The sequence below is a fragment of the Cotesia glomerata genome, linkage group LG3 (genome assembly GCF_020080835.1).
Source record: "Cotesia glomerata isolate CgM1 linkage group LG3, MPM_Cglom_v2.3, whole genome shotgun sequence".
Classification (NCBI taxonomy): domain Eukaryota; kingdom Metazoa; phylum Arthropoda; class Insecta; order Hymenoptera; family Braconidae; genus Cotesia; species Cotesia glomerata.
The window spans coordinates 27,721,784-27,747,282 of record NC_058160.1 but is presented as its reverse complement, the minus strand read 5'-3'; the positions used below and the strand labels follow the sequence as shown (position 1 = coordinate 27,747,282).

The 25,499-nt window shown below is 29.4% G+C and overlaps 2 protein-coding genes across 5 annotated transcripts; both read left to right on the top strand.

Moving 5' to 3' along the window:
• The first annotated feature begins 3,439 nt into the window (after positions 1-3,439).
• Positions 3,440-12,254, top strand: LOC123261078. Of its 3 annotated transcripts, XM_044722561.1 has the most exons (11): positions 3,440-4,150; positions 4,223-4,410; positions 4,915-7,510; positions 7,577-8,473; positions 8,611-8,637; positions 8,774-8,911; positions 8,991-9,112; positions 9,190-9,314; positions 10,308-10,591; positions 10,676-10,858; positions 11,500-12,254. In XM_044722561.1, exons 2-11 carry the CDS (start codon positions 4,391-4,393, stop codon positions 11,734-11,736), a joined length of 4,629 nt encoding a protein of 1,542 aa, XP_044578496.1. In that variant the 5' UTR covers positions 3,440-4,150; positions 4,223-4,390; the 3' UTR covers positions 11,737-12,254. The 3 variants fall into 3 exon arrangements, with proteins under 3 accessions (XP_044578496.1, XP_044578494.1, XP_044578495.1); XM_044722559.1 differs by having other exon boundaries at positions 4,915-8,473; XM_044722560.1 differs by lacking the exon at positions 8,611-8,637 and having other exon boundaries at positions 3,441-4,150; positions 4,915-8,473.
• Positions 12,255-16,881: 4,627 nt separating this feature from the next.
• LOC123261077 (caprin homolog) lies at positions 16,882-24,344 on the top strand. 2 transcript variants are annotated; one of them, XM_044722557.1, is made up of 6 exons: positions 16,882-17,064; positions 17,995-18,213; positions 19,700-20,056; positions 20,372-21,121; positions 21,219-21,510; positions 23,119-24,344. In XM_044722557.1, the coding sequence occupies exons 1-6, from the start codon at positions 16,951-16,953 to the stop codon at positions 23,394-23,396; spliced, it is 2,010 nt and encodes a 669-aa protein (XP_044578492.1). In that variant the 5' UTR covers positions 16,882-16,950; the 3' UTR covers positions 23,397-24,344. The 2 variants fall into 2 exon arrangements, with proteins under 2 accessions (XP_044578492.1, XP_044578493.1); XM_044722558.1 differs by having other exon boundaries at positions 16,883-17,064; positions 20,759-21,121.
• Positions 24,345-25,499: the final 1,155 nt, after the last annotated feature.

Genomic DNA, 25,499 nt, shown 5'->3' with positions numbered 1-25,499 from the left:
TTAGTTGAGGAGGTCCTTTAGTTTGACGCTCTGATTTTTGAGCATTTTTTTGGGATTTTTTTGTAAAGACCAATGAAGAGATAGAATTTTGAACTTTTTATTATTTATTTATACATATTTCAAGAGTACACGGAAAAAACAAGATGACACTGGATATCATCCCAGATTATACCAAGTGAAAAAAAAATTTAGATAGTAGCTAGTATAATCCAGATATCACGCAGTATAATCTGGATTTTTTAGCTACAATCTGAAATTTGTTTTCACCACAGATATCAGTGAGTATAATCTGGGATGATATCCAGTGTCATCTTGTTCTTTCCGTATATACAGTTAAATTTTTAGCTAAAAATATTCAGTAAAATTAATCTTATAGTGATCTGAAGACACCCGCCTCGAAAAAAATTGACGCTCACTTTCTTCATGATATTAGATTGGCTAATCTGGAACAAAAAAACCTGACGGGGTTTTATTCTGTATATTTAAATACGGGAAGTGAACTATGATCAAAAAAAAATTTTGAAAATTATATTTTTGACAGACTTAAAAACAAAAAAGACCGAATTTCATTTTTTTTAATACAAAAGAAAGTAGAAATTTTCAAAATGTTTCTTTGATCATAGTTCACTCTCCGTATTTAAGTATACAGAATAAAACCCCACCGGGTTTTTTTTTGTTTCAGATTAACCAATCAGGTGATATCGTGGAAAAAGTGAGCGTAAATTTTTTTCGAGCCGGGTGTCTTCAAACCATTACACTGATAAAAGAATTTATTTGTGTTAAATAATATTTGTTAATACTTAACAAATCATCTATTAGAGACCACTTTTTAGTATTAAACAAATATTTCTTAGTATTTAAAATAATTTGTTTGTATTTAATAAATCTGATATTCATTTATTAAATATCAATAAATCTTTTTAAATACTAAGAAATATTTGTTAAGGACTAAAAAATGGCTTCTAATAAATGATTTGTTAAATATTATTAAATATTTTTAACTATAAACAAATCCTTCTATCAATGTATAACTTTAATTCTACTGAATGTTTTTAGCTAAAAATTTAACTATATACTCTTGAAATATGTATAAATAAACGATAAAAAATTCAAAGTTCTATCTCTTCATTGGTCTTTACAAAAAAATTCCAAAAAAATGCTCGAAAATCAGATCGTCAGACCAGAGAACCCCCTTAAAGATTCAAAGTATGGGACTGATAACTATTGCAATTTACAGTGTGTTTATTTATATTTAAAATTAGGCTAAATAATTGAATTTAAATATCAAAATTAATTAATAATTGTTATTTTTTTCTATTATCATAAGTCATGAGTTATTTTTAATAATGTGGATTTAAAACTATTATTAAATATATGTATTCTTACATTAAAGAGATTAATTTATAAGTTATTTATTATAGGATAAAAACACTGGACTAATTCAAGGTAATTAGACAAGTAATTATTTTTAAAAGTGTTCTTGATCGAGTAATAAAAATCCGAAATTAATGACTGTAATTAATGATTGATAAAAGTTAATAAATGTTTTTTTTTGGACGAAATTAATTGGCTAGTGGTAATTAAAAAATTAAAAAAAAATACTTTTAGAATTATCAGTAAATGTTTTATTGTTAGCAAGTTACAAGTGTTATTATCCTATCAATCGACAATGACCCATAAATTTAAGTGATACTATTGTATTAACAGTATTTAAATTTAAGTAATTGAGCATGACTGTGAAGTCGCCGAACAAAAGTTAAAAAAGAAAAAAATATTTGAGCGCATGTCTGTGAAAAAAGGTAACGAAAACAGATTTAAGAATTGTCGGGAGAAAAAAAGAAGAGTCCAAGTCGCATTCGATTCAATTCCAATGTCTGGGAGAATTCGCCATGGATTTTTTTAAACCCACCAACTCAAGGCCAAAACAATTTTATTGTATGGGTGAATGTGTGTCTACGAATACCCGAGCTCCTCATCTGGATAAACGAATAAAAAATAATCTAGAATATAGCGTAGGGGGAAATAGAGAATATGTAGTACAATATAAAAATTATATGACACGCAGGGTGGTATCCTTGTACCTCAACATCGTCTTAAGTTAATAATAACAATAATTAAGACAGTATATGTTACAGAGTATTTCCGCTCGAATTTGTTGTACCATTCTCAATAAATCCCACCGGGTTTTAGTTATTTATTTTTTAAACATGACAACATCCAGGTATACCTCCACTATTTCAAATGCCTTTTTTATCTCCATTATATTTTTTTTTAAATGTCTAGAATCAACTTGTCCTGACGTATTTTATCACTGACATCATTCCCGAAAAAATACCACCGAGAAACAAAACAACTTATTTTTTTTTTTAACTATTTTATTTCTCATTTTAACTCACTTATTTTTAATTACCTGATATCATTTAATTACTCAATTTCGAAAATTTCCAACAAAAGTCGGATTGTTTTTTATCTTAAAAATAGTAACGTGGGTGCATCACTTTTTTTTATTATTTTTATTCTCAAAGGAAATGAAAGAAATCTTTTGTCCAAGACAGAACAATATCACCGGCTCAACCAGATAAAATAAATCCAGGCGTATAATTACAGAAACATACATTTAAATATATTTAAAAGGTCTGTAATATATAATTTAAAATTCAATTATTTGTCAAGGATATGTCAAATTTTTCTTGGTAATTTTCTTGAAATATTTTAAATAACTTAAAAAAATTTTATTTAAATAATAAAATTTTATTCATGATTAAAAAGTTAATTTTTATCCAAAATTTTTTGTCTAAAAAATATTTTTTACAATTTGCACTGATAATTTTTTTTCTAAATTTTTTTATGAAAATTAACTTAGCACATATTTAATAATTTTAATAAATTTTATAACCAATCAATTATGGCAAAAAAAATTGATGAGAATTAATTTAGCAGATAATAATTTTTAGAATTTTTTAAACAAATAAATTATGGCAAAAAAAATAAGAGCAAAAAATTGAAAAGTAGAAATTTTAAAAAATTATAAATGCAATTTTTTAAAAATAATTTTTTGGAGCAAAATTTATTTATTAAAAAAAATAAAAAAATTATCAAGTGACAGCTGACTTTAATGTCATAAAAAATTGACATCTAGAAATTAAAAAAAATAAAAATTGCAATTTTTTAAAAATATTTTTTCTTAGCAAATCTTTTTGTTAAATAAAATTAAAAATTTAATATCATAATTTTTTTCGTAATAATTTAGTTAAAAAATTTTTTTTAAATTGTTAAATTTTTCTATAAATATATACAATTTATTGTTGATGTTTTTTACGTCAGCTGTCAAACAATAAAATGATTAAATCTGATTAAGTAAATTTAAAAACTCCCGCGTAAATGAAATTTATAAATTAAAAAAATAGGTGGCGTTTGGAATTGTTGATTATAATCAAAATGGCAGCATGTAAATGGTTACTCCGAAAAGACTTTGCCCAAAGACGGACGCGTTAAATTTAACCGCGTTATTATTTAATAATAATAATACTCGAGCTAATAAAATAAGTTAATCACACAATAATGTAATTGTATTTATAATAATAAGACAAATTAATAATTGTCACAGTGATAATATACACTTGTTGGACGGTATATTTAAAGAGAGTGTGTTGTCGTGCAAGTAGTACCTTTTTTTTTCCTTTATTATTTTATCATCTTCTCTCGTACACACTGAATTTTGGTGCGCGATGATTCGCGAAGGGTTGTAGCCATATTTACAGTACCAGCACCAGTACACTTGTCCATGTAGATTCCAGTTTTATTTTATTATCATTTATTTTTGTATTTAAATTATACTAAATCTAAATTGTGCGTACCGACTAGTTCCTGGTTACTTATTTATTTATAAATAGTAATACGTGTGATTATTAATGTGCAATCAGTGACATAATGATCAGTTTATAGCCAATCTATCTCAATCCTGATTGAGTTATAAAGTTTGTGGATTAAGACAATATCTGTCACGTTTTTAAATATTATTTTACTCCGCAATTATTATCAAAGTTATCATTTAATCCTCTTGAGAAATACATCACAGTTTTTTAAACAAACACTTTTACTTAATCAGTATGACTATTTTATTGTTGAATATTAATACTTATTTATTTCGGTAAGCAATATTTTATTAAATTTTTTTTTTCTTTTTTTTTTTAAATAATATTTTTTTATTTTTACATTACAGATTTATCTCAAAGTAATAAAATTACTTAATATCTACATGGTTTGGAGCAAAACGACTATAAAAACAACCAAAGACAATGTTATGTTTGACATAAATAATAATAACAATCATTCATTAAAAAAAAGCCTGCAAGGTGCAGGCTAGGCACATTAGTGCCAATTTCGGGTAATGGATCCAGTTGGTCCATGGTAAGTTTTATTTTTATTTTTAAAATTATTAAAAATGATACTAAAATAACATCTGACAATTTATAATACTAAAGTTAGCCGACGTTTCTAATTTTTTTATTTTTTTCCATTAATTAAATTAGAACAAAAAAATATTTTTAAAAAATTGCACTTAAAGTTTTTTACCAATGAAATTTTTTTTCTTATTTTTTTTTGTAATAATTAAAAAAAAAAAAAAAATTTTTTTAAATCATTAAATGTCGGCTAACTTAATTTTCATTGATAATTTTTGTATTTATAAAAACAAAAAAATTTTTTTTAATTCTTTACATTACTAAAATTTTTCTTCAAAAATTTTATTCAAAATTTTCAAATAAAAAATTTTCACAAAAATTTTAAATAAAAAATTTACCAGATCTACTTTAGTAGCATAATTAAAAAAAAAAGTATTTTTTATTTATCAGCTGTTTTATCTTTAAAGCAAGAACCATTAACGTATTAACTGTATTGTTATCTATTTAACAGGTACGCCTCGTACAATCGTTTGACAACAGGAACAGCCGCCGGCACGTTTCAAGCCGGCGGAGTGACTGCAAGTGAGTTTGTGTCTCACCATCTTGGATCGCCGACAACAATTAATCAAACTTCGGCATCATCAACCGCAGCGGTAGCAACTACAACATCACAATTATTACTGCAAGCGGCACATACCACCGCTTCGTTGGCTGGTCAATCACCACCGTTTAATTCCAGTGGTTTCTTGTCACCACCGCCGGTTGGCTATGACGTATTCTCGCCGCTGTTTCATCATTCAAGTGTCAAGCAAGCACATTACAATGTCACGACAGCCGGCGCTCTATCTGCCCAACGCACAACCTGTCAAACGATGGTCCAGCCCCAGGCGAGCGCCAGTACGACAATTGCCAAACAAACTACACCGGAGCCAGAAGTCCGTGATAGCTACGGCGCCAATCAAACCTCATTTTTCGAGCATCAATCACAAACGACTTCTCCAACAAGCTCCACGCTGCCGTGGAGCTCCACTAGTTCTCAATTACCCAGTCCGTTTGGTATCCTGCCCCACGAGAGTGTAGTCTCGCCCTCGCCAGCGGCTCCTCCGACATCTAAACCAACAAATAGTACTAATAATTACGATAATAATTTCAACCCTCATTTTTCCTCGGGACACTCCATCGCAGCTATCAATTCCTACGCGACTGACAATGGAAAAAAATTATCTAGGTCCGCATCTCCAGCGACAATTAAGTCAACGTCTCCTGGATCGACGCAGTCTTTTTTCCAGCAGACCTCCACAACTTTTGATCCAGATCTCGCGAGTTATTCAGCCGATAATTCAGTAACTAAAGTACACCAGCAGCAGTCATGCATCGTTTCGACGTCAAATATCGATCACCGAGTCTCTACGATATTCCAGAGCTCTGGTGGCCGACCGACGGCTATTCACACGCAGGAAAAAAATCCACCAGTCCAGACAAAAGCACAAGCGAAAATTTATAGCGACATGGGGGGGAATCACGAGCATCAGCGATCCGAAAGCAGACTCGAGCCCAGTCAATCGTCGCCGATCAGTTTCTCTATGATGGACTCCAGGGCTTTGAATTTTCCGAGTACACCGAGTAATACTGCGGGTAAAATAGGCACAAGTACGCAGCGAACACCGCCCAATACCCAAAACCTACACCAGCAGCAATATCATGTGATAAACCAACAGCAGAGTCAACAACCGCAACAGCAAACAACGGCCTACCGACACTACTCGACGGGGTCACAAAGCGAGTCTGAGTACCACCATCCGGGGAGATCAAAGTCAGCTGCTTCGACAGACTCTGCCTACTCGTCAAACACGTCTACGCAAAACGGGCCGGACTGCGGTGTTGTTGTGCCTCGCAGACCTAGTCCTTTGCAAGCTCACTCGCAAGCGAGCCCTCTGAGCCACGTTCCTAGCCCGGCTTATCCGATGTACAACAGCCCGATGGCCGCGATGTCATCCCCGTCGCCTCTGCCTCACGCCGACAATAACCCGAGCAATCAGTGTGCCAACGCTCAAACGTACAAAGCTATTCAGCAACAGGTTACGCCGCCTTCTCCGCTTGATGTGTCTCTTCCGAGACCAGCGTCTCAAGGTCAGGTCGCGTACTCTTCTGTAATCACTCGAGCGCTTGGTAATTCCGAGAACGCTAAGCCCAATTACAGCGCTGATAATCGGTACGAGCATGATTTCATACAAAGGCCAAAGCAACAACTGTGCTGGGACGGTAATGATGCTCGGACCGGGAAGTTTCCGATCACTGCTTACATGCCTAACAACCCGGAAATAAATTCTCAAACTCTGTCAAGTCAGCAGCAGCAGCAGCAGCAGCAGCAAGGATACTTTGATTCAAGTCAAGTGCCACTTCAAGATCTAAGCAGTTGTCGTGCTGGGGATTCAATGAGTATTGTTAAGAATCTACATCAAAGCTCGGCGTGTCAAATTCAGCAACAGCAATTGAGTGGCGTGCCACAGCCCGAGGATCCTCAGAAGCAAGCCGAGGAGCGACAGAGAAAAATAGATCCGAATAAAAAGAGACGGAGCTTTGAAAAAAATTCAAGCTTCGGCGATCTCTCAACAAGCGCTGTGATGAATGATTACCTTGGTCGAGTGCCACCACCGGCTCATCACAATTTAAACCAGCAGCCTCAAAATGGGTACTTTGATTTTGAGAGATGGAACTTGGCTAGTGGATCGAAGATGTTTCCGGGACCCACGGGGACTTTTCCCTCGCAGAGCAATCTTCATGCTGGAAATTACGTGGGTACCTCGGGCAATCATCATCAGTCGCTGATAAATCCGCATCATGCAGCTCCGATACCTGCGTACTTTCCGGCGTTTCATTTACCACCTGGACATCATCCTCACGAGTACCATCAGTCTTCCATGGATGTTAATTCTATTGGGTACATTGGCGATAATTCAGCAGGTGGACACCATCAGCATCTACACCAGCAGAACTCCGGGTACCAAGATTTCAGAGACGACCAGCCGAAAGTAATAGTGCCGAACATCGAGGAGGAGCTGGGCTTTCTCCAGTCGAGTCAATTGCCAGTGGAGACTGCTAATCAGGTGAACAGGGATCTAAAGCCGGCGTGCAAAGACCCTAATACCGGTTTTATGACAAGCTACTTGAAGTTTTTGCAGGGCGAGCGAGAACCCTCGCCACCACCTGCGATTCGCGGAGGAAGGAAGGCCACTTGGAACAGGTCGAAACCTTACTTGCCACACGAGCCGATTAAATCGATTGGCGATATCACCACCACTATTGGGACGAGCAACGGGGAACTTTACAAGGGACTTAACTCGGTGAAAGACACACCGACAATTGATTACGCAAATGATCCACGGTACTTTCCCTTGCCGAAAGAACGTAAGAAGCCTTACATTGATTCCAGCGACGACGGTATTATGAGCGAGGACGATTTTCCATTTACTTTGAAAAAGAGTGATAAGAATAAGTTGACTAGTAATAATAATAATAATAATCATAATAGTAATAATAATAATAATATGACGGGTAATGTCGATGTGGTTAAACCACCGCCTAAAAAAAAGGGACGTCCGATAAAACCCGGTGGCCCGACAGACAGAAAGAGAAAAGCCGCTGCAGCGGCTGCCGCAGCGGCGGCTGCTGACCTAGCTGCTGGTAGGCCACCGAAAAAACCCGACAATAATTTGTTATTGTTACCACCTAGGCGTGAAACGTCTAAACGTAAAGCTAAAGAAAAGATTTCGACTAAACAGCTTGCTGAAAATTCGGATGACGACGAACAGGGTGACTCGGATTCTGATCCAGCTTGGACTCCTGCCGCTAAGCTTACTGGTGATGATGATGAGAAGAAGAAAAAACGTGGTCGTCCGGTTATCAGTAAAAAAATTAGAAAATTACTCGATGATGATGATTATTCGTCGAGTGATTTAATTCCGAGAAAAGGAAGGAAAAAATCTGATCATAAAAATTCGGTTTTGAAAATAGATGAAAAATTGCTGGCTTCTGTTAGCGATGAGGATATTGATATATCACCTTTTAAGGTTTGTAGATTTATTTATTTTATTTATATAGTTATTGTTGTTATTAATTAATTATAATTATTATAAGTTGTTTTATGAAAGGTTTTTTTTAAATGTAGTATTTATGATAAATGGTCTATTAATTTTATTAAATGCAGCGTTATAATGAGGATATTGAAACTGGGGTAATTTTTTCGTTATTTTGAAGTAATAATTAATTATAATAATTAATTTGCTTTAAAATGATTTCATGAACAATGTTTATCATTGGATTATTTATACTAGTAGTAATAATAATTATTTTTATTTATATTTTTTTAGTCGGGTGAGTTTGTTGTTATCAAAGCCGAGTTAAAGGAAGAGTATCCGGCATTGTGGAGAATAGACGGTAAAACTTTGCTGCAAAAATACGAGCCATTTGATTCAAATGGTAAAACACTGTACCGAAATATTTCAACGGTATGATCTTTTTTTTTAAATTGTACTTTCTTATCTACAGTGATGCTAAAAATAAATATCAATATTTTTTTTTATTTAGTACTCGGGTTGGACACCACAAAATCGACATATGTATCAACAAGTTCCAGTCAAGTTTTGGCAGCAAGGAAAATTGGAGACCATTGTTGAATTTTTAAGAGACGAAATGATTGTTGATGATAGGTAAATCATCGTAATTAATAAAATTTATTAAACTTTGTATTTTAAAATGATAATAATATTTTTTTTTTTTTTTACAGAGAGTGTATTAATCGGTCTATTAAAGAAAACGAAAAATATCAGGACAATTTTGAAGTTTATGTCCAGACACTGATATCTCAGGCGCTAGATTCAAATTTCTTGACGGAAATTTTTCAAGAGCATGGTAAATAGTCTTCAATATTTTATTTAAACTAATAACTTTGCAGTCACTATGTGACTACTGTGACTTGTGAACTATAAATAATTAAAATTTTGCTTTATTAAATAATGACTTTTGTTAAATTGCGCTGTAATTTTTTAACTATTGACGCTTTTAAAGATATAAGCTTTTTTTTTATATATATTTTTGATATATTTTTCATATATACATATATGTAATATATATAAATATATAAAATATATGAAAAATTAATGTGGGTACTCAAATGAAAGATCTTGATGAGTATAATGTTGGAGTAAGCTTATATCTTTACAAATGTCAATATTTCACAAGATAAAAGGTCATTTCTTAATTAGTAACATTTTAAAAGATATAAGCTCATCCCGATGATACACTCATCGAGATCTTTCATTTGAGTACCCACATGCATTTTGATATATTTTCTATATATAGATAGATAGATAGATAAAAAATTTATTTGGCTCTGGAACCTAAGCTCCCTCAAAGCCATCAATATTTAAATTACATTGATTTACATAGGTTACAAGATTACATATATATTTATATATATATTTTTATTTATATATATATAAATATTTATATTTATATTTATATTATATATCTATATATATATGAAAAATTGATGTGGGTACTCAAATGAAAGATCTTGATGAGTATAATGTCAGGGTGAACTTATATCTTTGAAAATACCAATAGTTCTTAAGATACAAAGTCATTTCATAATTAAGTATCGAGAAATAGAGAATTTTCGAATGCAGCCTAAATACTTATCATCATAAATTGACTATTGGTGAGAATGATATGAAACCTTGAAAAGGTTCAGGTCAAGACTTTTCCAACGATACCAAATTTAACCATAAAAACTCATTTTATCATATAAATACACTGACCACAAAATTTTATTTATTCTCTTAATAATATTGATAATTTCATTAATTGATTAATTAAAGTTTGGTCTTAATTTATTATTTTCAGACGAGTATTTCTTGTCGAATGTTAAAATGATAGACGAAATAACGGAGGACCGAAAGCGACGATTGTTGTCGACAACTAAATGGCAAACTAATGTCGTGACAGCAATATCCACGTGGCCTTGCTTGAATGTATTGAAAGACTTATCAAGCTCTGAATGTAAAGGTAAACAGTGCATTGGCTGTCAGCATAATCAAATTCATGCTAGAGTGTTGTTGTACGGACAACCGTACAATGCTACAACTCTAGAAGGTTCTCCTCCAGACCCTACTGTGCCTCATGAAAAGGTTATTATTGATTAATTGTTGTTATTATTATTTTAATTAAAGCTTCATGATAATTATTTATTAAATAAATTAAATTTTTTTCAGGACTTTTTACTGTGTAGAGTATGTCAAACAAAAGTTGCGTTATTTAACAAAGTAGCGCATCAAAAATATCTAATGTTTCTCGAATGTGCTCGAAGAGTTGCTGATAGAAGAATAGCGGATCCTAATAAAGATACAACGACTATTCTTAATGAATTATTAGCCGATGAAACGTGGCTCAATCAGGTAGATTATTCTATAATTTTTTTAACCCATTGAGGACACACGACTGTTGAGGACACATTGACTCTTATAATTGGCACCAAACTTTAATATAACATTCCTGCTAAATATCTTAATAGTTATTTTCAATTTCTAATAATTTAAAAATATTGAAAAATCGTTGAGAAAAAAAAACTTACGAAATTGAATTTTTTTTATAAAAAAAGTCGCAGAAATTTTGATTTTCACGATATCGAAAAAAAACTGACGCCATTTTATTCGGAAAACAATATATTTTAAGGAAAAAAATCAATATTTGGTGAAGTTTGAAAAAATATATTTATTCTGAAGTTTGAAGTTACGAATTTCGGTCAGTCGCTTAAAATGAGTATAAGACATTTAAAAATACAAAATAATATATAAAGATTTAGTTTTTTGTCATAAAACTCTTTCATTATAATTATTACGATGAAAAAATAGAAATATCTTCAAGAATAACAATGAAATCAGTCGTAAATGAGACTAAGTATCATTTATAAATCTTCTAAATTTAAAATTACGTCAAAGTTCACCTGGAGTTCACTGGACCCCGTGTTTCCTCAAGGGTTAATTATAAATCTATTAAAAATAGTTTATCTAATATTATTGTTTGATCATTTTTACAGTTATTTAAAGAGGTACGAACAATTTGGGCGGAAATTGATAGTATAGAATACCAATTAAAATCAAAAACAAAAATAAATAATACACCACCATCACAACCAGAGAATCAAGACTTAAATTCTGAAGCGTCCAATGTGCCATTAAATACAGATCTGGAATTGTCTGCGCAACAAATCGAAAGTAATTGTTTGTTAAATCCTGATACTAATAACGAGGATATAAGTGCCAATATATCCTAGTGATTTTAATTATTTCAACGGTAATAATATTAATATTAATTATTATTATTATAATGATAAGTTACGTATCTAAAAAAGTAAACGGCATAGAAAGAGACAGTTTAAAATATTAATAATGATTAAAAGAAAAAACAACAAATAATTATAACAACAAATAAAGTATTAGCTTATTAATATTTGGAGTTTGTTGCCTTAAAAAATAACTAAAAGATACAAGTTATTAGCGACGTAAATCCAGTGATAGTTTTTCTAATGCAATTAAATAACTCAAAAGTTTATAATTATTTTTTGTTTAAATATTCTTTATTAATAAAAATAGTTATTAAATAACACTGGAGAATAAATTTAATTGGACCTAACTGCTTCTACTAAGTCAACATGAGGGACACCTCACGATATTGTGTAACATATAATACTAATTCAGTGGAACTTGATAATGATGATATAAATTTAAACAATAAGTTAATATTGTGTCTTTGGCCATTTGCATTAATTGAAGAACTAATATTATTATTATTGTAAGTTATCAATAATTGACATCACTGTGAATATTAAATACACTAGGTATTATAAATAATAATAATAATTATTATTATTATATGTATTTGTATTGTGTTAAATAGGTGCTAGGTCTGTAAAAGTACATTATTATTATCGTAGATGATTTTATTAATTTATCATTTAATAATATCAACTAGATCATTAATCAATGCACCGAACTATTCGATTTATTGTCAATAATTATTATAAAACTTCCACTGTAATATATGCATAGATTTTTAACTTCGCGTAATTATCAAAAATTTATATTCGCTTTATCAAAAAAAAAAAAAAAAGATACGAATTAATCAGTTGAATCAACTTACAATCATGGTCATGAATTTAAGTGTGTTTTTAATATTACTGAAAAACTTTATCAACTCTAAAGTCCGAAATCAGTTGATAATGTCATTTGAAAATTAATCGCTAATAAAAAATGATATTAATGAAATTAGCGAAATGGAAATTTCACCAACTATAAATTCAGTCATTTATAAAATAGTGAAAAACAAAAATCTGTAGCTACGTGAATTTAGCCAATTCTTACTGCAGAAACTTATAAAATTAGCTGATTGTAAACTTTACGAATTGTAAGATTAGCCGTTTTTAAATTTCTTAGGGCCAGTTTTTCAATCTGGGATAAAATTTTATCCGAGATAAAAGTACCGCCAATAAAATAAAAAAAAAAAAAAAAATAAATAATTCAGCGACGTGATATTGCTCTCAATTAATTCTCCATGAATTTGGTCGTTTATTTAAATAAAAATAAATAAATATATCATAAAAATAATAATAACCTCTTAATGTGTCATTTAAATTATTTTAAATTAATTGACACAATTATAAATTAATAATATATATGTCAAACACAAGATATGAACTCGAAGGGCTGAAAAGCATAGAACAGCTACCTCTTTGAGCTCATAAAGCTCAAAATAATACATAAATTGTAATTTGGAGCTTGAAGAGCTCAACAAAATTATAAGTGCAATTTCAAGCGCTTAAGTATGGAATTAGCGGGAAGTTACAGGGATCTCTTTCCGGGTCATCCGTTTTCATAATTTTTATTTTATTTATTTACAATCAGGAAGTTGTCACAGTTGGAGGTGAATATTTCTGTGACATGTGGCTAATGTTTATTTATTTTAATTCAAAATAAGTGAATGAATTCAAGAAGAATTACTCGTAGGCAATATCACTGTGCTGAATTATTTATTTTTAAATGGGTATTTATTTATTTATTTATTTATTTATTTTTGAATGGATAAGTCGAATCTGCTCTAATTTTCAGAAAAACTAAAATTATTAAAGTTCTTTTAGATGCTTTAAATCATTTTTTGATCCGTCGATCCATTCAAGAATTACGAGAGATTTAGAAACGGCTAATTTTACAATTCACAAAGTTTACAATCGGCTAATTTTATAAGTTTCTGCAGTAAGAATTGGCTAAATTCACATAGCCACAAATTTTCGTTTTTTGCTATTTTATAAATGACTGAATTTATATTTGGTGAAGTTTCCATTTCGCTAATTTCATTAATATCATTTTTTATTTGCGACTAATTTTACAAATGACATTATCAACTAATTTTCAAATTTATAGTTTATAAACCTCCGAGTTTACAAATGGCTATGTTCCAATAAACTTAAAAACATATTTAAATTAATGTCCACGATTGTATATTCTATTGAGTTTTAATTTTTTGGGTACGATAAAACAGCGCTTTTTTTATTTGTAAATTTTTTTTAACAATTTACTAAAACTTGACGTACAAAAAATCAAATTGATTTTTTTTTTTATATTAAAAATTATAAAATTTTTTTATTTTATCAATGAATTTAACTAACGAATTTTTTCGTAAAAATTTACAAAATAAATTATAGGGACGACTTTTAAGTCGACTCGTGCAATAAAGTAATGCTTGAGAAGATTGTAAGGATTTAGTAAAAAATTAGCAAGTTTTTTACAAACTTTTAATTAATTTTAAAATGCCAATATATTGAAATCATAAATTAAAATTAAATTTTTTTATGCTGGTTTTTTGTACTCGTAATTATTTTGGTACGTATTTTTACACATTACGCGAATAATACCGCGAGTTTTCCCATTTTATTTAATTAACTAATTAGTATTTTATGAAAATAGTACTTGTTATTAAAATCAACTATACTGTACATTAAATATAAATCAGTATAAATTTTTAGTTCTATTAATTAATTATTTTATATTAATTTTAAGTGTTTATTAATTATTATTATTATTATTTCTTTTTTTTTATTTTTATTTGTTAAAAATCTTGATTTTGTTATTTAAAGTATCTGGAAAAGTGAGAATGGTATTATTAGATACCTTATAAAATAAAAATGTAATAGAAGGATAAATGTGGAGAGCTAATGTATTTTTAAGATATACTGTAAAACAAATTATACTTGTAAATTGTATAAATATCTTGTAATGAGATACATTTCCCAATTTAATTAATTAGAACCAGTAGCAATTTAATCAGCTTTTCATACGTTAATCTTTTAGTTTTTATTTTATATTATTTTTATTTTGTTCTTGAAGTAAATCAAATGTTTTACTTAGAGACTTGAAAAAATGCGGGCATTTGGGTGAAGTCGTATCTGTATAGATAAAACTTATGTAATTATAAAAAAAAACTAATGAAAAAAAAAAAGAAAAATTATTTGGTATATTTTTAAAATTTTTTAAACAAAATTTACTTGAAACTTGAAACATTCGTGCCATGCAATAGCGTTGTAATATATATACTAACCATTGCTCTCGTGTGCTTATATTTTTTTTTATATATATATATATATATATATATATATATATATATATATATATATATACAAATCAACTAATTAAAAATAAAATTACTTATAATGATAAGAGAGATGAATGATAATTATTACTATTATGATAAATGAATGGTAATTTTTTAAAATAAATTTGTTAGAATTATACGATATCACGGATAGATTAATCATTATTGTTATTTAAGTAAAATTTGTTTTTTTTTTTTTATTTTTTAATTAATTTAAGAAACACTGTAAAGATTTAAGTTTTATTTTCCCATAATTAGTAATAACTCAGTGACAGAGTGTAAAAAATATTACCTGACTTTTTGTTGTCAAAAATAACGGGAATAAAATTATAAGAAATTTAGAAAATATAATCAAAATATATTAAATATATATATATATACATAGAAAAATATCACACTGGCATAATTTATGTTTTTATTAATCTTTTTTCAATAAAACATTGAAAAAACACGTTGTATCTTAATATTTTCAAACTATGAAAATTAAGTTAGCCGACATCCAAAAATTTTTAGAATTTTTTTTATTAAAAAAATTAAAAAGAAATTTTCGTTCACTAAAATCTTGAAAAACTATAAGTGCAATTTTTAAAAAATATTTTTTAGTTCTAATTTTATTAATGAAAAAAATAAAAATTAAAAACGTCGGCTAACTAACAAACTATTAATTATTATAATTATTCAAGACACTGAAGTTGACATTAGAAATTTTTTTATAATTTTATAGCAATGAAATTATAAAAAAAAAAAAAACATTTTTTTTTGTAATTGATCTGTGATTAAAATTCAAAAAATTGACACCTATCAACTTACCAACATTATTATTATTTATGCTAGTAAAATTAAAAAAAAAAAACAGCTGATTATAATGAAATTAAAGTTAGCAGTCACTTGTAAATATTTTAATTTTATTTAACAAAAAAATTTATTCGAAAAAGTTATTTTAAAAAAATTGCATTTTTAATTTATTAAAATTTCTACAAGTCCATTTTTTAAATAATTTTTTTTGTCATAATTTATTTATTAAATCAAATTAAAAAAAATGTGACTAAAAAAAAAAATTTTTTTACATTGTGACAACAAAATTTTATGATATTAAAGTTAGCTGTCACCTGACTAATTTTTAATTTTATTTAACAATTAAATTAATTATAAAAAATTATTTTTAAAAAATTGCATTTTTTATATTTTAAAATTTCTAGATGTCAATTTTTTTTTTGTCATAATTTATTTGTTAACAAAGGTTCTAAAAATTATCAAATATCTGCTAAATTAATTTTCATATTATTTTTTAGTTAAAAAATAAAATTTTTATTATTTGGCGCCAGAAATTCAAGTTTCAGCGCCTCTAGCGCTTAAAAAAGTAAACAAAATTTTTGGCCATTTTAGTTTTTGGCGCTAAATTCAATAAATTAAAATATCAAAAAAATCGATCCTCAATAATTTCCAAAAACTAAACAAATGTAATTATTTATTTTACTTCACTTGTCATTTTATAAAAATAGCAAATTTAATTAATTAAATTTCTATTAGAATAAAAAAAAAACATTCAGTACTTTCTCACAAAATATAAAATATAAATTTTTTTTAATTTAACAATAACAATCAAGTTAAAAAAAAAAAAAAAAAAACAAAACAATTATTGTGTAAAGAATAAAAAAAAATCACGTGATATAAATGTAAATGTTAACTAAAAAAACGCGCTTGCGCAATGAGCAACACAAACTTTTCTCGAAGCTAGGCTGGTTGCTTGTTAGCTCCCCCCGACCCGGCACGGACTCCTTTAGCAGAACGAAACGAAAGCAGCTTCACTGCCATTCCAGTTCGCGTTTGTTGCCCGTGAAGGATGCCTTCTGCCAACCCTAAGCTAGAGAAACAGGCCTCTACGGAGGCCACTGATCCGATTCGTCAAGCGATCACCGTTATCGAGCACAAGATAAGAAATTTGGAAAAACGCAAGGTACGTTAATAAATAAAAAATCATTATTCTGTTGCTAAACAAGCTTATAAATACTCGGCAATTGTTAAACATGTATCTGTCAGTCGCCGCTTACTCGCGGTGATCGACGCCATGTTTTTTTTTTTTTCAGTCGGTGCGCCATGTGCTCGACGAATGAACAAATCGTTATTTACTGATTGTTCTTAACAATTACCTCAACCAACAGCCAACAATTGTTCCGCCTTTATTTCTCCATTATTATCATTAATTAGCATCCCCAGTCTTTGCTAACTGCTAATAATAATAGCACAACAACTAGGCGTCCAATGCAAATTTACTTGTGTCATGGCGGCCCCCTGGCTAAATTCCTACTGTCCATTTACGTCGTTTTTCATTTATTATTTTATCTTTACAATTATCATCATTTTTATTTAAATCCACTTTGACCAATCTTTTATTTTGTTTTATAATTATTCATACTTGTTCCATTACTTAGTTTATTATTTTTTCAAATAATCGCTATTCTTTTTTTTTTATTTTATTTTATTTATACTAAGAATTAATAATTATCTAGTGGGGATTTTTTGCTATATTATCTGTAGGATTTGCCAGCGCTATTGTTGTAAATATTAAGCCATAAAAAAACTCGCCCATGATTTTATTACTTTTTTGCAGCGAGAGAATTATAAAAAAAAAATAGTTAAATTACAAAGCAAAGAATGCTATTGCTTCCTTTGAGTCTATAGAATGCTTGTATTTACATTTTCCTGGAATTTTATAGTAAAAGAACTATTTAAGCTGTCGCTTATACTCAATATATAGTATTATATTTTTTTTTTGTTTTACTTGTTGGTTGTTGGCTTATACTAAACTTTTATTTTATAATTTTATATTGATAATTCAATTCTTCATTGGATAAAATCATAACAATTGAAGGTTTTATTATTGTAGGGCAAACTTGAGGTGTTAAAAGACCTCCAGAAAAATGGAAAAGAATTGAATCTTGACCAAAAAACGACGGTCGCCAAGTACGATGAAGTGTTGCAGACCTTGGAGATAACTCGGGAGCTCTACAAGCAAATCGTTGGTATCTCTAATGACTTTGCTAAGCAACAGAAGAAACAGGCGAGGAAGGAAGCCTTGGAGAGGATGCAGCAGGACATTTCTAAGGTGTTTTACTTATTCATTCATTCATTATTAAGGAGGTTCGAGCGAATCTAATGTAAAAAATAATTTCCAACTATGAGCTTTGAAATTAAATATACGTATAAATAAATACGTCATTTATCTAATTCCAAAATTTAAAAAAGATTTACCGCTTAGTTACTTAAATATTAAATTTTAAAAATCACATATTTTATTTCCTTATACACGGGCTCTTATGGCGGACAAACTTTTGTCGAGACTTTAATTATTTTTTTCAATATTAACCTTCCAACTTTAACGGATAAAAAACTATACTCAAGAAACTTGGATTATTGCAAAATATAAAAACAATTTAATAATAATACATTACCGATATAATTTTTGAAATATTTAAAGTCAAATTTTATGTTTGTAACTCGTTTATCGTCAGCCATTTATTCGAATAAAGATTTGACAACATCGCGTCAACAGCTGAGAAAAAAGAAAAGGATAGAAATATAGTTACAGAGAGAGAAATGTTTAACTCACACACTCATCCACGTTTCAGTTATGGGTATAATCAAGCGCGCTATTGCCAAATCTGTTTATTTATTCCGGCAAGTAATAAATACGAAAGTCATTTTATTACTTTACTTTATTAAATAAGTAAAAATCATCAATTATTAAATTGTTAAAATTATTTTAAATTAAAATAAAGAATTTTGACGAATATTGGGAAAACTAAAATTTAAAAAAAATTTTAACACTATTTTTTGACTCATTAGTTACGTTTGAACTTCCTTAATAATGTATATTTAATATATGAAGATCGGTGTTTTTAAAATTATTAAATCAAAGATATTTAATATTATAAGCCAGAATACCCGAGCCAAATTGTTGGATAATGACTAATTTTTCATTATTATTTCTTCACTATAATATTTTATCGGTATGAGGTCTTATACCATCAGAGAAAATTTTGGTAAAAATAACAATTAAAATTTGTTTTGACAATTATTATTAGAGAAAGATGTAATTTTTTACTCAGTGTAACTTTTTTCAGTGACTGAAAAAATAATTCGGACAACAATTTGGATCGGGTATTCTGGCTTATAATATTAACTATCTTTGATTTAATAAATTATTAATAATGATAATAATAATTATAACCAGTTTTTTTTTCTTTAGCTTGGTAAATTATAATAACATCTAAAAATTTCAAATTAAGTATTGACAAATCTTTTTTAGAAATTTAAATAATCTCCAATTTGTCTCTGATAGAAATTTTATTTACTTTACAAGTTTTAATATTTGTTCATAGATTATTTTATTTTACGTGTATATTTTTTTTACGAATCGTAAATCTTTTTTCTTACTGTAAACAATGTCAAACTTGCTATTGTCAGTCAATAAATCATAAATTTTCTTTTAAACTAAGATCTGTATCTCTAAAAGAAAAAAAAAAATTAACATTGTTTTTATATTGAATTTTTAGCTGATGATTATATTTTAAACATTACTATATTTACAGATCCGAGAAGTCCTGTTGATCCAAGATGTGCTGATTAACATCGGCGGAGAAGTTGTCCGCGAGGACTTTCTCACTGGTACGAATGGCGCAATAAAATTGACGCAAGACGACCTAAAGTTCCTGGGCGATTTTTACAACGAAGTGACAATGAAGCGTCAGCCTGAACCAAGCGAGCCATCGTTTATGGAGCAATTACAAAAGGCAGCTGAACATTACATGGGAATTCTTGAAGGGAAGCAGCGTGAGGTCGCTGGTACTACTTACCTGAGGCTTAAAGAAATGATCACGTCTGTCCAAGCTTGTGGATACTTTGATCAGGTCCAGACTGTAAAGACTGAAGTCATCACTAATGAAGTTGTAAGTAATTATTTTTTATAAAAAATTCACTCTTAATTATCATTATTATTTTTCTTTTAATAGAGAATTTAATATCCCTCAAAATAATAAAAAAATTTTTACTTAAAAATATGAAATATAATTTACATAAATTTATTAAAAAAAAAAAATTAAATTCTCTATAAGTAAATAAAAAAAATTTGTATTATTTATTATGTTTATGATTTTGTATAATTATATATTTTTTCTCAATAGATGATAGAGTTGCTTTTTTAGGGATTAAAATTTAGCAAAAAAAAAAATTAGCTAACAAAATAAATTTTAACTTGATTAAAGGCTCTAGAAGCACCAGTAGAAGTTGCCACTGGTGATGGTAAAAATATTGTTGAGCAGCCGTCGGAAGAATTCACAAATAATTCCGGCGACGTAACAATCATTCCACCCCCGGAGTCAATGATTCCAATGCCCAATTTTCCTGTACAAGTAACACCGGTAGCGGTTGTTGCCGGTGGAGCCCCTGTAGCTGGCCCAATGGCGGTAGTTACACCGCAGGCTATACCAGCACCGCACCCACCAGCACCTGTTGAAACGGCGTACTACGCAAATGCGGCTGGTTATGTGCCGCAACCTCAGCAACCCCAGCAGCCACAGCCGCAACAACAACAGCAACAAACACCACGCATCAATGACGTTATTGGAACACCAAATTTCTTCTTTCTGCAGGAGTCTGAGCTCGATCCACCGGAAGTTGCTGCGGGACAACCACCGACCATTGTTCAACACATTCCTCCGCCTCCAGTAAACGCTCCAATTCCAACTCAAACCTTCACCAACCAAAACTTCACTGGAGCACCTGTCCAAGTGCCGCAGCAGGTTATCTACCAGCATCCACCGCAAGAAATGTCTCACATTCCTGGCTTTGCGAATCCTAATCCTCCGCCGCCAATACCCATGCCACCTTCTCATCAACAGAACATCCCATACAGTCCTCAACATCCCGCTGGACAATTCCAACCACCCGCTCCAGGGCAACAGGCTATCCAGCCGACGCAGAACTTTGATCAGCAAGAAACTCAGCAGACTGAGGTGTGTACTTTCTCATTGCTGGAAAATAAATAAATTACTTGCTATTTGCTTTGCTCTCAAGTCTCTTTAACACTAACGAGTGTTTGTATTTTATTAGGAAAAACCAGAGCAGCACGCAGAAGAAACTGAAGTGGCTCCGGTAGAAGCAGATCCGTCTAGTGAGCCGGTTAATTGGTGTCAAATGGCCGACGCCCCTATGGACGAGTGGTCTAATGACAACGCCCAGCAGTCTGAACACTCAGACCACCAGCAGTCCCAGCAAGGATGGGGTGAACAGAGGAGTAGCTACCGAGGTCGTGGTGGACGTCGTGGTAACTCTAATGGTTACAATAGCCGAGGAAGGGGCACTGGTAATTACCAGCAGAATGGACGTGGCGGAGGAGGGCAAGGTAATTTATTGTGTCAACAATTTTATGGTTAATTCATTTGCAGTCGGCTTTTCTAATTAGTCTTTTATTGATATTGTATAATCTTGAAGGTTAATCGATATCCATTTTGATAATAGAAACTTGCTTAGTGAGCTAGTTAACATTTACAATTTTTTTTTTTTTTTTTAATGAGTATTCTGTGTTGGAAAATCCTAAATTTTTAGTAGATTTTATAGAAATTTAACTATTGCAATGGTTCTCATGGAGGAATTTTAAAAAAATTTTGATATATTTCGACTCAGTTCATTTATATATTTATGTGATATAACGCGACTTATCAGGATGATAGTGTCTATAATTAACAACGGATCTTCACCAAATTCAACATACTTATTCTATAGATAGATATCGAAGTCAAGTTCAAAGATGAACTTAATCGGTCAAGTAATTTATAAATGCCAGGGTTTCAAAATCATAAAAATTCATATTTCTTCACTTTATTACTTGAATAACTTTTGAGCGGGATAACTTATTGAATCTCTGTAAATTGCATCTCAAAGCTCTTTAAATTTGCTTCAATTTGAGTACCATATCATATGTGGAGTCTTAAAATTATGTCCTATTCCACTATGCTAATTATGAAATTTTTAGATTTCATAAAAATCTAACTATTGCATTAGTTCTCATGACGGAATTTTTAAAAAATTTTGATACATTTCGACTCAGTTCATTTATATATTTATGGGATATAACGCGTCAGGACGATAGTGTCTAAAATTAGCAATGGATCTTCACTAAACTCAACATACTTATTCTACAGATAGATACCGAAGTCAAGTTCAAAGATAAGCTTAATCGGTCAAGTAATTTATAAATGCCAGGATTTCAAAATTTTCAAAATCATAATTCATATTTTTTCACTTTCTTACTCGAATAACTTTTGAATGGGATAACTTATTGAATCTCTGTAAATTGCATCTGAAAGCTCTTTAAATTTACTTCAGTTTGAGTGTCATATATCGACGGTACTTTGGTAAAACCTCGTATCTCTCATTTAAAATACATAGAAGATACGAGGTTTTACCAAAGTACCGTCGATATGTGGAGTCTTAGAATTATGTCATATTCCGCTATGCTAATTATGAAATTTGTTGTACTTTTTTTCTTTTTAATTTTTTTAAATACAATCCTAGGGTAAAAGACTCCATTAGTGGTTGGAACCCCATTACTGACACTTTATTTAATTTTGGTACTTATTCAATTAATGAAATTATTAATTTCAATAATGAATATATCATTTCTAATCTTTAAGACCTTTAGATCAAAAAATTTTTAATTTTTATTCCAACTAGAAAATTTTTTCATTGAAAGAAAAAGTGCCATTAATAAGGGTTAAAAGTGTCACTAATAGGGTCTTTTACCTTAGTAGTTTTTTTTTCTATTTATTATGAAATCTACTTCCATTTCGGCTACCAAATAGCCTTTTTTTATTTGAAAATTTCAATTTTATAAATTTATCAATGAATTTTTTAATAAGATATTTTATTGTTTCTTGGTGTATATTTTTTAAAAATATATAATGTCCAGTAAGTTTATATTTGTTTGAACATCGTTGTTTTTTTGCTTTAGGATCCTATTATCGCAATGACAACTCGAATTATCAGAACGGTTATCAGCAACGCAATTACAACAATGACGGCGGGAGCTCCAATTACAACGGTGGAGGCTTCAAACGTGAGCGAGGTGGTGTCAGCGGCGGCAACGGTGGACCACGTACCAATTCAAGGGGAGGAGATCGCGTGGGAATCGATAGAGGTGGACGCGGTGGACAATTCCGTGGCGGTCAACGAGGCGGAAATCGCGGCGGTGGTTACGCACCACGTGGCAAGCCACAAACGCAACAATAATTATTTCACGATCTAAAAGATTTTAAAACCTAAAATCTAAAGTCGATACGCGTTAAATGCACTTTTAATAATAACATTCTTAATATCATTTAAATAATTATAAAAGCGGGAACATTCAAAATTTTCTCTTTATAAAACACGAGAAACAACGAAAAGAAAATTCATTTATTTATATTATTAAAATATATACATATATATATATAAATATATATCTTTTTTTTTTTTTTTTTTTTTGTTAATCGCGTTGTAAAATAAGTTGAATTAACTTTCATAATTCAAGAATATATCTATTTAAATAAATATCTATATATATTTATATATTTTTTTTTTCTTTTCGTCGTTTCTCTTTTCAATAGTTAATAATTTTTGTTGATAATCTTATTTATAGATTATTGAATAATAATTACGCTTAAATAAAAAATTTTGAAACCTGCGTCTTGTAAATTGTGAAAGCGAAGAACCATTGATTGATATCAAAAACTTGCATTAATTATAACGATTGATTAAAACGCGTATGATATAATGAAACATCTTAAAAAAGTAATTACTTTAATTACTTGTTAAATGAGTGACATTACTATTGTGAAATAGAACGATGCAGCTGACAACATAATCTTCGTTGATCAAGAGTTGAATAATTATTAACTAATTGAAGAAAAAAATAATAATAAACTGAACCCACCACGCAAGTATTATTGTGTTGTGATAGAAGGCAGTTTCACAGGGCAACAATTTATAATTGACAAATATTAGTAGAAAAAAAAGTAAAAAAATAAATAAATAAATAATTTTATTAAAAAAAAAATAAAGAAAAAAAAATGAGAAAAAGTTAAAAAAAATAATGACTTATACACGCATTTCACGACGTAACACTCGAGTACTAACACAAGAGTTGATGAAAAAAAAAAAAAATATCGTCGTAAAAGTTTTAAATGTACATCGATTTAACAAATAGAGAGACAGGCTACGCGAGTAACTCTTTATCATCAGTGTACCTAGTAATAACTTTAATTTAAACAATTTTTCAAATTGATAATATTATTATAATATAAACAATAGAAAAATAATTCATTCATCTTATTGAAGAAAAAAAAAAAAAAAAAAACCAGAGATCTTTATCTGTAAATATTTTTTTTCTTTTCGTTCCGATTTTATATATCAGTCATTAAATATCTCTGAATTATTTTCATTTTTAATAACTCAAAATTAATGCAGGCTACGCTTCTCCCTTGATTGGATTATAGCAGTAAGCGATTAAGTGAATTTCATACGAGACTTTTTTTTAATTGATATTAGTTATTATTACTATTAATTATGAAAGACGTTGTTTAAAATTAAAATAAATAAATAAAAAACACTTGTTTGGATTTTTTGTACACCTTTTATTATTTTTTTAGTATCTCGGTCAACTTTTTTTTAGAGTGAAAATTTACAGGTACTTTTCATTCTAAGCGAGGTGGATTTTTGCAAGCAGAAGTTAAGTAAAAAAAATTAACACTAATTACAAACGACAGTTGGACTTGAGTTTGTTCGTTTTATTCTATAGAACATTTTAAAGTCGAATAATTTTTAACAATCTTATCAATAGTTATTTATCTAATTAATAATTATATTTTATAAGTATTTATATAACTTAATTTTTATTAATTAACTTGAATATTTTATAAATTTAACTTTTGAGTATAAAAACAAAATAAACATTCAAAAATGTAGAAACAATGAAAATAACAATAAATTTTCAGAAAATTTGTTTCATGTAAAAAGGTTACAATTTTATATTTAATTTGTAATCTTTCATTTGGAAGAGAAAAAATTTTTTTCTGAATTAATTAAATTTTTAAAATTTTTATCCATCGTTTTTTTTTTTTTTTAAGTTTTTGAATTTTCAATACCGGAAATAATGTCGGTTAATTTTACAATAATAAAATTTTCTAAAAATTGAATTATCAAAATAATAATAAATGAAAAAAGTGCAAGATCAAGTGAAAAAAGTTGAAAAAAATTTTATTTTATTTTTTTTATCGAAAGATCGGGCTGACCAATAGCAAGTCACGCTTATAGAACGCGGATTGGAGATAACGGACGTTTCCGCTGGCCGCAGCA

Coding starts and splice junctions, on each gene's coding strand:
- LOC123261078 (XM_044722559.1), top strand. CDS start 4,391: ATGGATCCAGTTGGTCCATG. Junction 8,638..8,773: donor ATGAGGATATTGAAACTGGG/GTAATTTTTTCG, acceptor ATATTTTTTTAG/TCGGGTGAGTTTGTTGTTAT. Junction 8,912..8,990: donor TGTACCGAAATATTTCAACG/GTATGATCTTTT, acceptor TTTTTTATTTAG/TACTCGGGTTGGACACCACA.
- LOC123261077 (XM_044722557.1), top strand. CDS start 16,951: ATGCCTTCTGCCAACCCTAAGCTAGAGAAACAGGCCTCTACGGAGGCC. Junction 18,214..19,699: donor TGCAGCAGGACATTTCTAAG/GTGTTTTACTTA, acceptor CTATATTTACAG/ATCCGAGAAGTCCTGTTGAT. Junction 21,511..23,118: donor ACGTGGCGGAGGAGGGCAAG/GTAATTTATTGT, acceptor TTTTTGCTTTAG/GATCCTATTATCGCAATGAC.